Source organism: Scyliorhinus canicula, chromosome 21 (genome assembly GCF_902713615.1).
Source record: "Scyliorhinus canicula chromosome 21, sScyCan1.1, whole genome shotgun sequence".
Taxonomy (NCBI): Eukaryota; Metazoa; Chordata; class Chondrichthyes; order Carcharhiniformes; family Scyliorhinidae; genus Scyliorhinus; species Scyliorhinus canicula.
The window spans coordinates 54,547,504-54,561,788 of record NC_052166.1 but is presented as its reverse complement, the minus strand read 5'-3'; the positions used below and the strand labels follow the sequence as shown (position 1 = coordinate 54,561,788).

At 39.3% G+C, this 14,285-nt stretch overlaps 1 protein-coding gene across 5 annotated transcripts in view; it reads right to left on the bottom strand.

The window, feature by feature from the left end:
* The window catches only part of cntrl (centriolin), a 178,763-nt gene that overhangs the window by 147,592 nt on the left and 16,886 nt on the right, over nt 1-14,285 (bottom strand). For all 5 annotated transcript variants that reach the window (XM_038781660.1, XM_038781659.1, XM_038781661.1 and 2 more), the window contains 7 exons: nt 13,205-13,338; nt 10,856-10,986; nt 10,423-10,564; nt 9,019-9,205; nt 7,268-7,461; nt 2,009-2,128; nt 188-416 (listed from right to left, as the gene is read on the bottom strand). In XM_038781660.1, coding sequence (XP_038637588.1) covers nt 188-416; nt 2,009-2,128; nt 7,268-7,461; nt 9,019-9,205; nt 10,423-10,564; nt 10,856-10,986; nt 13,205-13,338 — 1,137 coding nt within the window. The remainder of the gene's footprint in view (nt 1-187; nt 417-2,008; nt 2,129-7,267; nt 7,462-9,018; nt 9,206-10,422; nt 10,565-10,855; nt 10,987-13,204; nt 13,339-14,285) is intronic.

The following is a 14,285-nucleotide window of genomic DNA, read 5'->3' as shown; positions in this document are numbered from 1 at the left end:
TCATATAGGAAATTCTTAGATGGATTTGGGTTATTAAAGTAATTCATTTTAAATATTTTTGAGAGCTTTACTCATATAAATATGTCTTTTTTAAAAACTTGATTGTTTAATTTTACAACTTTGATATTTCACTACTAAAAAGCAATTTAAGTGCATAATTCGGTAACATAATTCTAGAACTCATTACCTTTCTGAATTTTCTTTTCTTTATCTTCCAGCTGTACATCCAGTGCTTGATGAAGTTTTGCACTCACTTCCTCATTTTTTACCTGATCATCTTCATCAAACTGAATTTTTCCAACTTTTCCATGCTGCACTGGATCAGCGATATGTTCCTCTTGAATGTAGAGGTTTCTCTTGAATCTGGCCTTCCCAATGTATGGGCTCTCATTAGGGATTTCTTCCAATTCAAAATTCTGTAAAATGGTTCAATTCAAAGTAAAGTTTATGACTGCTCCTCAAAAGAAATTATTTTTAAAATAAATTTAAAGTACCCAATTAATCTTTTTTCCAATTATGGGCAATTTAGCGTGGCCAATCCACCTACCTTGTGGGGGTGAGATCCACGTAGACACAGGGAGAATGTGCAAACTCCACACGATGTGGAGATACCGGCATTGGACTGGGGTGGGCACAGTAAGAAATCTTACACCAGGTTAAAGTCCAACAGGTATGTTTTGAATCACTAGCTTTCGGAGCGCAGCTCACTGATGAAGGAGCTGTGCTCCAAAAGCTAGTGATTCGAAACAAACCTGTTGGACTTTAACCTGGTGTTTAAGACTTCTTACTGTGCAAACTCCACACGGACAGTGACCTGAGGCCAGGATCGAACCAGAGTCCTCAGCACCGTGAGGCAGCAGTGGTAACCACTGCGTCAACATGCCGCCCTCCTCAAAAGAGTATTAATTAGTTGTCACGCCCTTTGGGGTGCCTTGTGGTTGTGAAAAGTCCAATATAAATCTAAGTCTTTCTTTCCTTATAATTCAAGTTATTTAATCTGAGATCCAGTGACCTTTTGCACAAAATAAAAACACTCAGCCATGTCCAAAGAAATTTGTGAAAAGAACCGTAATGAAGTCTTTGGAAAAATCCCTCTATAATTGTTAATAGAAAATAAGAATATTGAACATCATAACAAAGTGTTTATTAAGTACAAAACAAGGACTGAAACATGTGAAAATATGAACGCAGACCTGCAAAGAAAGATACAATATGAAAAGAATTGAGGTATTAGTGATTGGCGCTCACACCCTTTTGTGTCTCTCAATAACATTCTGCATTGAACAGGTGAATAGATATACTTCCAGAACTTTGCCAAATCACTCAAATAGGTTTGCCAAATCACTCAAATAGGTTGCCAGGAGATAGTCAAGAACCATTTGTAACTTGTCCAGGCACATTAATTTTCTCTTGCTCTCAGTTGGGAATGGGTTTCTGCTGTGCATTCATGCCAGGATATGGGAATTGGACAGGGTAGGTGGATTTGAGGTAGAAGATCTGCCTTGGTCTTACTGAATGGCAGAGTAGGCTTGAGGATCTGTATGGCCTACTCCTATCACTTAAGTTCTCATACCCCATCATCTTAAGCTTCCATCGAAGCAAAATCTTAAAACTTACATTTCAAACTATCACTATTTAATCATGCTTGAATCAATTGTTCCATGCTACTTTACAGTCTAATTAGATAAATTATTATTGTGCATTCCTAATGATTTATTTGAAAACAAACCCTCAAAAACTGTAACGTGTGTTACCATACTTTGAAATTGCATTTTGTGTTTGTAAGTTGGCCAAAAATCAATTTGCTAAAAATGATAGACTCAAATGAGCTAAAAAAAGGAACCATGATGTAATTGTATGAATGGTTGGATAGCAAGCAATTCAATGCAGAATAGATAAGACAAGTAATCATATACTTTGCTTTCTTCCATCGGATTTGAAATGCCTTCGATCATAATTGGTCATTAGCAATAGATAAGCAGCCTAATAAAGTAAGGTCATACATTACCGCAGCTGGAAAGTGATGCAGTGGCTCAAACTTGGCATCAATTTTATAAAATGCCAGTTCCTGTTCCAGCTGATACTGCTTATGACAGGCCCGTGTCAACTCTGCTGTCTTCTGCTTCAGCTGTCACAGAGAAGGAATAAAAATATGAAAAACAAATATCAAAGCATAGTATTCATCACGTCTAACAAATGGAAATTCTTTTGTGAAGTGTGCTCTTCTTTCTCCTCTAGGTCTTAAAGTTGACTTGCTCTCAAGTTTCCGAGGCAGAAAAAATGATCAGCCAATAACTCAAGAAACACAGAAAATGAGGTGAATTCTCCACTGGGGGTACTCTCCGTTCCATCGGAAGCACATCCCTGTCCGTGGGTTTCCCAGCGGCATGAGGTGGCTACAATGGGACACCCCATTGGGCAGTGGCGGGAACAGAGAATCCCGCTGCCAGCAACTGCACGCCACCAAGGAATATGCAGCTGGGGTAGCGGAGAATTCACCCCAATAAATCAAAGTGTGATGCTGTCCAATTGAAGGGATATCCATCTCCTTTGTTTCTGTTTAGTGATGAAAATGATCTTTCTTTCACTAAGTCAGCATTCTAAAACATGAGAACAACCAACCAGATGTTTTCATGACAAGCAAAGTCTAACATTGCAAATCAAATGCATTTTTATATAAAATAAATCCTTTGGTATTACTAAGTAATGATTTAAAAATCTAAAACTATTTTCCGCCAATTTGATAGGTTATCCACAGATACAAGTAAAGCTATTGTTTTCCATGTGGTAGTCACTATCCAAAAAGTCCTAATATTTTATATATACAGATTGCTTATCTAAAATGACCAAATGTTGATATTTAACAGCTCAACAGTTAGAATTACAGATTTCTCCATTTTCTTTTTGTTATTCAAATCTTTCTCAATACGTCAAATCAAAAGCACACACACACAAACAATAAAAATTACAATAATGAACACAGAGATCACACTTGGATATTTTTGAAAATATTTCTTCTGTAATTTTTAACAGTCGAATAAAATAAAGAAACATAAATCTTCATTAATTTGTCAGTTCCATTTGCTATACAAACTCTGAACCTATTCCATGGGCTGGATTCTCCGCCGACGGGTTGCTTCGTTTTGCCGGCAGCCCGGGGGTTTCCCAATGGCGTGGGACGGCCCCATAATGGGAAACTCCATTGATTAGCCGGCGTAACGGAGCATCCCGCCAGCGTGGTGAAACGGAAATGTGGCAGGGCGGAGAATCCAGCCCCATATATATCTGCCCTGCTTGAAGTCTAACTCACTCATCACCCATGACCTCATCAGTCCCTACTCATTCCAAGGTCCACAATTAAAATTCTTCCAGGGTTTCACCCTGACCTCTGAAACCTGCTTCCCAGCACTTTGCGCTGGTTTAAAGCTGGAAGACTTCTCAATATACCACCACTGGTGGCAGATCCTGCAGTCATTTCACCTCCATGTTATTGGTGCAATGCTTGGAAGCTTTTATTCATTCATTGAATGTATTTTTTTTTGTCTGATGCAAGATTCTTATTTCTTTAAGCTGACCACTATTTTAACAGCATTTTTGATCTAGAGTACTAATACAAAATCTTGCAGGTTTTCCAATAGCATTAACCAGAATGAATATTGTGTTATTTTATACCAATATGTCACGTTTTATTCAATAAGAAGTTTCAGATATGATTTTGTACCCCAAGCACTGAAGTCCTTTGTGTGATCCCTGCTGCATGCAACAGGAGCGCTATATGTTATGATACCTGAAGGCAAGTGTGCAGTCAGTGGCAGGAAAAACCACAGACAAGCAACAGGTTAAAAAAAAAGTAAAATGAAACACAAATTGTTAACATAGTTTAAGAAAAACTCTCTGCTAAAAACAATCTGCTTGATCAAATGGAGACAAAAACAAGCAGCCTCCAGCATTTACAAACATGATATCGGTTGTGCTCACCGCATGCAAGTAAAAGAGCAGTGCACAAAGCACAGCACACATTTTGTTTTTGCTTAAACAAAAATTCTACATATTTCAACAAGCAGGCAGATCAGTTGATGATAAAAATAGATTAGCTGTACATTCTATTTTTCCACTGGCTGCCTTTACTGGGGAACAGGGATGCAGCACGCAACGGGGAGAGTGTTGTGAATAACCAATGATACCAGCTAAAGGGAGAAAAGCAAGCACAGGTTGTCAGCACAAATTATAAATATTTGTAAAGAGTGTAAAAGTATATGCAGCACATTTTGCTCCAGAATTAAAGGCAAACTTGCACAATTGATGACAACAATTCATTTATCAGATTTAGGGAAGCACGTTCATCTGATGGTCAGACTTTTGGTATCAAACTCAGAAGGGTTTCAAGCTCAGATACATCACTATAACAATATTGATTTAAAAAATGTATCAAGAAATGAATTCTGAGATACTTTTAGAACATAGAACAGTACAGCACAGAACAGGCCCTTCGATGTTGTGCCGAGCTTTGTCCAAAACCAAGATCAAGCTATCCCACTCCCTGTCATTCTGGTGTGCTCCATGAGCCTATCCAATAACCGCTTGAAAGTTCCTAAAGTGTCCAACTCCATTATCACAGCAGGCAGTCCATTCCACACTCTAACCATTCTCTGAGTAAAGAACCTACCTCAGATATCCCTCCTATATCTCCCACCCCGAACCTTATAGTTATGCCACCTTGTAACAGCTACATCCACCCCAGGAAATAGTCTCTGAACGTCCACTCTATCTATCCCCCTCATCATCTTACAAACCTCTATTAAGTCGCCTCTCATCCTCCTCCACTCCAAAGAGAAAATCCCTAGCTCCCTCAACCTTTCCTCATAAGACCTACCCTCCAATCCAGGCAGCATCCTGGTAAATCTCCTTTGCACCCTTTCCAATGCTTCCACATCCTTCCTATAATGAGGTGACCAGAACTGCACACAATACTCCAAATGTGGTCTCACCAGGGTCTTGTACAGTTGCAGCATAACCCCACGACTCTTAAACTCAAGCCCCCTGTTAATAAACTCCAACACACTATAGGCCTTCTTCACGGCTCTATCTACTCGAGTGGCAACCTTCAGAGATCTGTGGACATGAACCCCCTGTGAACATGAACCCCAAGATCTCTCTGTTCCTCCACATTCCTTAGAACCCTGCCGTTGACCCTGTAATCCGCATTCAAATTTGTCCTACCAAAATGAAACACCTCACATTTTTCAGGGCTAAACTCCATCTGCCATTTTGCGGCCCAGCTCTGCATCCTATCAATGTCTCTTTGCAGCCTACAACAGCCTCCACCTCATCCACTACTCTACCAATCTTGGTGTCATCAGCAAATTTACTGACCCACCGTTCAGCCCCCTCCTCCAAGTCACTTATAAAAATCACAAATAGCAGAGGACACAGCACTGATCCCTATGGTACACCGCTGGTAACTGGTCTCCAGTCTGAAAATTTCCCATCCACCACCACCCTCTGTCTTCTATATGATAGCCAGTTACTTATCCAATTGGCCTCTATCCACACCTCCTTACTTTCTTCATGAGCCGACCATGGGGAACCTTATCAAACGCCACGTATGTCCATGTATACGACATCAACTGCTCTACCTTCATCTACACACTTAGTTAACTCCTCAAAGAATTCAATCAAATTTGTCAGGCAAGACTTACCCTTCACGAATCCGTGTTGACTATCCCGGATTAAGCTGCATCTTTCCAAATGGTCATTAATCCTATCCCTCAGGACCCTTTCCATTAACTTACCGACCACCGAAGTAAGACTTACCGGCCTATAATTACCAGAGTCATTCCTATTCCCTTTCTTGAACAGAGGATCAACATTCGCCACTCTCCAGTCCTCTGGCACTATCCCCGTGGACAGTGAGGACCCAAAGATCAAAGCCAAAGGCTCTGCAATCTCATCCCTTGCCTCCCAAAGAATCCTAGGATATATCCCATCTGGCCCAGGGGACTTGTCGACCCTCAGGTTTTTCAAAATTGCTAATACATCTTCCCTCAGAACATCTACCTCCTCCAGCCTACCGCCTGTATCACATTCTCATCCTCAAAATCATAGCCCCTCTCCTTGGTGAACACTGAATAAAAGTATTCATTCAACGTCTCTCCTATCTCTTATGACTCCATTCACAATTAACATTGTTAGAAATGTTACACTCCTACCAATAGAATCAAATAAGGTGAGACAAAAGGGGCTGAATTTAGTATAGCCCAGAGAGGGCATGATGACGGGAGGATGAGAAGGAGGAAGAGGAGGAGGAGGAGATGAGTAGGGGAGGGGGGTTGCAGGAGGAATTAGTTGGGAGTACCCATTTCTGATTCCCAGCGAAGGGAAACAGTCCTAATTAATTTGGGGGCAAGAAGGACCTGCATTAGAATCCCACACATTGGCCATGGGATGCCAATTAGGTACATAAAGGCACATAAAAGGAGTAATTTAAAGCTAATTATCGTTGATCCTACTGGACTTTAGTGAGGGCAGAGGTCACAGAGTACGAATGCATAGAAGGAGATGCTGCCAAAGTTATGCAATAAGAATAAATCCTGCAACTATAGGCTCGTGGGTTTGGTGGTGGGAAAACGTTTAAGCAACAATAATCCAGGACAAAACTGACCGTTTGTAGACAGGCACTTCGAGGCATAGAGTACAAAAGCAAGGAGGTTATGGTGAACCTTTAGAAAGTACTGTTTTGGCCTCAACTGGAGTTCTGTCCAATTCTAGGCTCCACATTTTAGGAAGAACATGAAGACATTCAAGAGCCTGCAGAAAGGATTATGAGAATGGTTCAAATGAGAAGCTGGGGCTGTTCTCCTTAGAGAAGGCAAAGTTGAGAGGAGATTTGACAGAGGTGTTTAACATCTGGAGGGATCTTTGGACAGAGCAGGTCAGGAGAAGCTCTCCCATTGGTGGAAGGGGCATGAATCAGAAGATGATTTAGAGTAATTAACAAAAGAACCAGAGGCGACATGAGAAACCTTTTTACTTAGCAATTGTTATCATCGGGAACACACCGCTTTAGTCTGTTAAGGGTGTCAATACAGTTTGCGGCTTAGAAAGGATAATATTTGAAGTGAAAAGATTTGCAGGAGTAAGAGGAAAAGGCAGAGGAGGGGCACTATAGTACATTGTTCTCGCAGAGATTCAGCAAAGGCACTGCAGGCTGAAAGGCCTCTTTCTGTGCTTTAACCATTCTAATATCATTATCAATTCAAAATCATACCAGTTCATTTTTGGTCTCCACCTCTCCCTCCAGTTCTTTGCAGTTGTTCTTTTGTTGTTGTTTTTCCTGTTTAAGTGAGTTGTTCAATTGTTCTTGCCTCCTAATATTCTCTGTTGCCTTTGATTGCTCCAGTTCCATCTGCTCAATCTCCTTCATTTTCCTTTCCAGTTCCTTCTCAAGTTTCTCCAGTTCTTCTGCATAGCCACAGCAAAAACAAAATGGTTTGCAAACTTGATTAAGTCCTTGGCCTTAACATCGTCTGAGATAATTGAAATCAATCACTATAACGTTCATTGCTGATGTTGGGTTGGTGTGTCGGCATTTTGGGAAGAAATTTTGGATGCTGCTTATAATTTTGGGGGGGGGGGCAATCTTGGTGTTGTGTTGGATTGCATTTTCTTCTCCTCAGGTCCTGGTGCAGTTTACCAACTCCTGCTATTTTTATTTCCTACCCTACGTCACTGTTACATTCTTAAATGCCTTTTAAAATTATCACATGTTAATATCACACTAATATTTAATATTGTCTTATCTTTACGTCATTTTATGCATATTAAATCTTTCTCATGTGTTTATTCAATCTTTCCTTGCCCTTCCATTCCCTTTTTCCAATTCTATTGAAAGGTTACACATGAAATACTAACTTTTCAGTTCTCTCTCCAGATGTTCTGTGCAGTAATGACTCCATTGAACGGCCTTGGCAGGGGTTCCCGACCAAGGCCACAAAAAAACAAGAGTCCTATTTGATAGCCCGCTATATGTGCCCAAAACCGGCTCTATATTTTTATATGTAATTAGAGCCCCAAGGCCCTGTTAATTGATCTGCTAAATATTTCCTGAATTAATTTTTGTTTCAGATTTTCAGCATTTGCGATTTCTTTGCTTTTATTAAAGCAATTTTCAAAATGCCGGCCAGAATTCTCCCACCGTTGGGATTCTCCTTTCCCGCTGGCAGTGCACCCCCACCCGCGGTGTGGGGTGGCTTCAATGGGAAATCCCAAGCGGCGGGAAGAGAGAATTCCACAGCCAGTGAACGGTGCGCTGCTGAGAGACACATGGCTGGGGCAACCGGAGAATCCTGCCTATAGTTTAAAAAAATTAATCAACTTAGTTCAATCTTCCAGATAGCAAAAGTTGGGCTTTTGATTTAAAATGTATTGTCTCTTAATTTGAACCAGGAGTCTTATCAACAGTACCCCTTTAAAAATTACTTAATGTACCATTTAAAAAAAAAATTCACTTAGCACTGATGGACATAATTTGCAGCATGGCTGGGATGCTACTCAAATTAACAGTGCAAGGAAGTTCAAACAACTGAAACAATTTAAAAAAAAAGTAAGATTAGTACATAGATTGTTTATTTATATCAATAATAATTCAGCTCCCTGATAATTATAAACTCCGTGTCTGTTTCCAAATATGTTTTCACAACCAAATTGTCTTACTGCTTAAGCAATTTTCAAAAATTTAAAACAAAAGTATAAAAAGGACTATTACATTAATTATAGGTTAAAAAGGAAATCCATGCAAAGGCAAAATCTGAAATAAAAACTGAAAATATTGGAATATACAAGTTGATCTTTGTTATATTTAGAGGACCTAAACTTTGAACTGCAAATAGCTAATATAATTTCACAATTATTCAAACATAGTTGAAACATCGCGGGCCGAAAGGCCTGTACTGTGCTGTACAGCTCTATGTTCGAAATATTCTTTGGCTATCATCATACAGGTTTCAGAATTTATTTTACCCAAATCAAATCGGTCGCGAGCCTCTTGCCTCTCCTGGATAGTTACTGGCTGTCCATCCAAGCAATTCAATGAACGTAAATGGTATATGACGTACAATCGATAATGTGGAAGGTGAGCAATAGGATTATCTGCCAGGGTTAGCGAAATCAACTCCTTCAAAGGTTTCAGTTTAGTTACATCCTGGAGCTAAGCCGTAAAACAGAAAATTATTAGATCATCCACAGGAAATATATCTAGTGTATTAATTATGAAATCATATTAATCTTCTTGCCTAAACAGAAGGTTCACTTTATTGTCACAAAATACCCAAACATATTCTATTTAAAACAATTGCAAATGAACATTTAGGCTTTTAAACACATAATTCTTGAGTTCCCGAAGGCCAAAAAGATCATTTTTAGTTCACTTTACTTATTTCATAGAACATACAATGCAGAAGGAGGCCATTCTGCCCATCAAGTCTGCAACGACCCACTTAAGCCCTCACTTCCACCCTATCCCCATAACCCAATAACTCCTCCTAACCTTTTTAGTCACTAAGGGCAATTTATCATGGCCAATTCACCTAACCTCCTCGCCCCTTCTGATCAGCTATTGAAAGGAAATGCACGAAGAGCAGGTTATCTACCAACAACATGTTTTCCAGCCGTGTTGTAACTAAACAAAAGTAATTTTCTTTACTAATGTGGTGGACAACGGTGTCCTTTAACCCAGATGCACAAGGAATGTTTTTTTTTAAATTCCAATGCTAACATTGAATGTGGAATTGGGCCAACATTGGGCCAATATCTGGGGCTGGTTTAGCTCACTGAGCTAAATCGCTGGATTTTAAAGCAGACCAAGCAGGCCAGCAGCACGGTTCGATTCCCGTACCAGCCGCCCCGGTCAGGCGCCGGAATGTGGCGACTATGGGCTTTTCACAGTAACTTCGTTGAAGCCTACTCGTGACAATAAGCGATTTTCATTTCATTTCAACAGTTATGTAGCACTGGAAGAAAAAAAAAAAATCAGTACAGCTGATATTGCAGTCAGATATTCAAAAATTCACAATATATCTGCTTTTGGAAGTTTCAGGTTTAATTTTGCTTTATTTCTGAACTCTTATTATCTGACGTTCAGATGTTTAAACTACACGGCAGTGTTCTCTAATTTCACTGTTATTAAAAATTATATTGACAATTTCTTACAATTGGAGTTTGACTGAAGATTTGTTTGATTCTGAAACTTTGAAAACTCTACATTATTAAAGGAGAAATAGGACATGAATACATCTTTTCTTGAACTCCATTCTACGAATTACAATTTTATACATACTCCTTGATCCAAATTTGGTTCTTTCAGACACAAATCGCAACAGTCAATCTTCTATGAATATTGCAACATGACATTTGAAATCAACATACCAATTTAATATTGTTCTGTTTGAGGTTGAGGATGCGGAGGGATCGCAACTTCTTTCCAACCCAAACTGGAATTTGTTCGATGTAATTTCCAGCCAGCTTCAGACTCTGAAGGTTCACCATGTGCTCCAGACCTTCGATTTTACTAAATGCAGGAAAAAGTTTAGTTTCTTTTAACCGAGATATGAAATGTATCTGCTGACCAAGCATGTAAAGTCAGTGTGAAGGCTAACAATAGAATAAAGCTATATTATTCTATATTCATCAGGAACAAAACAAGTGTTGTATTATCATGCAAGATCTACTGAAATTCATCTGATTTTTCTTCACTTTAATCCATACTTTAATCCATCCAGTTAATCACACATGTTTAATTTTGTTCTTCATTCATTTTGTCTCACTGGTGAAAGCACAGCACATTTCTCTGGTTACTCACCAAATTCGGTTGAATGAAATACTAAGTTCACGTAGTTTAAACTGTTTGTCCAGTTTTTCTATTTTCTCAATCAAATTGTTGTTCAGATTCAAGACCAGTAACTGCTCGCATTTTTCCAAGTTTTCTATGAACTAAATACAAATGTTATGAATTATTTAGAAAATAACACTAAGTTATATCGTTGCATGTTATTTTCCCCGAGGGAATTTATCCTCCAGAGAACATGTATTCACAAGACTTTTCCAAACTTTCTCTCCATAATTAGATTCTCTGTAGGACAAAACTTTCTGCTGTGGAATAGGCATGTTAAGAGCTTTAGATCAAAACTTATGCTGCTCTTTGTCTTGCAACCATAGGGCAAGTAATAATGGCTTAATTATAGTATTCTCTGGTTTCTCTTCAGATCGTATAAATCTTTTGCCTTTTAATAATGGCTCAATGAAAACATTCCCATCTTCTTACTGGGAGACACATTCGTTCTGCTTGATGATCCCATGGCATAGAGCAGATTTAGATAATTGATTGATGTTTTTACACTCCAGATGCTGCACTTTACAAGACAGTACTGCGGAAATTAAATCCTGTATCTTTTGCAAACAATTAATACTTTCAATTACAATATTTTACATCCATCAATATTTTTCAGGAATTGATTATTTAGATTAGAGGGAACCTTCATCACATGTAATCAGATGAAGGCACTGTAGTTTCATACACAAGATGTCAAAATAATTTTGCCGATCCATGAACATTTTATACAAATTTTAAATGTATTCCCTTATCAAGATGTTTATTCAGATTCATGGTGATAGGTTTGAATCCTGTTAGAAACAAATATTTAGCAGTATGATAATTAGCAGTATATTTTAAACATCATCTCATATTGAGTGATATCTCGTATTGCGTGATACCGCATTCTGAATAAAATTTAAAGCAATTCTGTGTAACAGGGCAACAAGGTACTGTCATTTATTAGTTACTGCATGTTGTTTTTGAGACGAGTCACTGAACCAATGTAGAAGCAATATAAAGTTTAAAAAGGTGACTGGTCTTTTTTATAATTGCTCTGAAGCTTTAGATTTGGTGCCCACTCATTCTCCTAGGTCAGAAAATAAATGCAGTTAGCAGGGTTAACACATCCTCATTATGTGCCAGGCTTAGCCTGATACAGTTCAAGGTAGTCCACCGGGCCCACATGACGGTGGCCCGGATGACCAAGTTTTTGGGGTAGAGGACAGGTTTGTGAAATGTGCAGGAAGTCCAGCAAATCATGTCCACATGTTTTGGACATGTCCAAAACTTAGAGGGTTTTGGCAGGGGTTCGCTAAGGCTATGTCCACGGTACTTAAAACACAGGTGGTGCCGAGTCCAGAGGTGGCGATTTTTGGAGTGTCGGAACAGCCAGGAGTTCAGGAGGCAAAAAAGGCCGACGGCTTGGCCTTTGCCTCCCTGGTAGCCCGGAGACAGATCCTACTAATGTGGAGGGACTCGAAACACCTGAAATTGGAGACCTGGCTGGGTTTCTCAGTCTCGAGAACATAAGAGTTCGCCCTAAGAGGGTCAATGTTAGGGTTCACCTGGGAGGTGGCAGCCATTTGTGGACTTTCTTGGAGAAAATTAAAATGTCAGCAGAAGCAGAAATCAGGGGGGGGGGCTTTTAATATGCCAGCTGCGAGCGGCCTACAAAATGGCCAGGAACAGATTTTTAAAAATTCGGCTGCACTGCAAAATGCATATGCGCACCGATGATCGGGCCCTCATGTGGTGCGGCCACATTTTTTTTTATATGGTCGCAGCCTTTTGTTTTTACAAGTTGGGGGCCAAAGGGACCATTGGGGCAAAAGGGACCCAAAACCATTTCCTCCATTTTTGTCAGCAACAAACAAGGTAAGAGAAAATGGTCGGCCAGCATGGGTCGCAAACGTCGGCCGGCGTGGGTCGTAAACGTCGGCCGGCGTGGGTCACGAAGGTTGGTCGGTTGGTAAAAATGGGTCCCTGGAAGAAACAGTTTGAAAAACGCTGTCCTACACATCGCTGGTGCGGCAGCTGTTAAAACTTATCAAGCTTAATGTTATCAATTGGATCCACAGCACATAACTGTCTGTCAATGGTCTGTTTATTTAATGATAATTTTTAAAAGATTACCTGAGCATAAAGACATTGTGTACTCTGCACTAAACTAGGGAAAACTGGGTCTTGTCCCAAGAAGCCATTATCTAACATGTAGAAATTCCTGAATTACTGCTAAAATGTTGACAGTATCTGTTTCCAATGGGAACACAAACTATATACTTTCAATAAACAAATGTCAGAATTTGGATCATTGTTTGAGTGAACTCCATGTACTACCTTAAACTTTTTCCCCACTTCCTTGGACAGACAGAGGTTGAGACATTGCACGGAACTACACTGTTCCTGTTTTGACTGTTTTTTGATTAGGTCCTCAGTGATGTATCGGACCCCTGGGCTTTTATTTACTGCATCTGAAAATGAGAAAAGGAATCCAAAGTTTACACTCAATTCTCAATCATAGATAAGCATGTATCATAATGTAATGGAGAAAGAATGTATGAGTAAGAGTGCAGATATTTTTTAAAGGACAAGTAAATGACAGCATAAATATATGGTGAAATGGGTTTCAATAGGCAGAGAGTACAGTTAAGTTCAAAAATTATGTAATCAATCTTTTTTCCACTGTTTGAGAAAGTAGGTAAATAACTTTTTTTTTAAAAATTACTTTATCTTAGTTACACAGCCAGGGCTCAGAGTGTGGACAGAGGCGAACCCCTAATCCAGCTCCTTGCCTGCTCCAAAAAACAATTCAAATTGAATCCAATTCATGGTCCCCATAAAGGAGACATACCCGATCAGAGCCAAAAGGCTCAATCTACGCTTGATCTTAGCCAAAAGGCCGAGAAGCGATGGTAAATAACTTTTATCAATGTTGCCTTTAGATTAATCATTAGACAGTACATGGAGAATAAATCATAGCAACTCTCCCTTTACCTATCCTTCTGCAGCATTCCCTCTAACAGCACAGATGGTACTGATAATTCACTCATGGAAATGTTAAGTATAAACCCAGCTGTTGGAGCACTATATAACCATTTGAAGCACTGATGTACTGCACCACACTTTTTGCTAACTTTACACCATTTGGAGAACTCATATCGCACCCTACATGTTAATTTTATTTATGCTGCACCTTTATGCAGTATAATGAAGTATAATTTAAAAACTCTGGAGGTCAGCATGACCCCAGATTCATGGCTCATTATTAATTATGAGTTACAAAATATTTACATGGAATTAATAATGTAGCCCAAATTTTCCTGCAGTGACAAGATCAGAGACTTACATTGTGCAATAAGTCATCTCATGCAATGATCGCACCAGCAATATATATCTCTATATTTTCCTGTGTTTATAA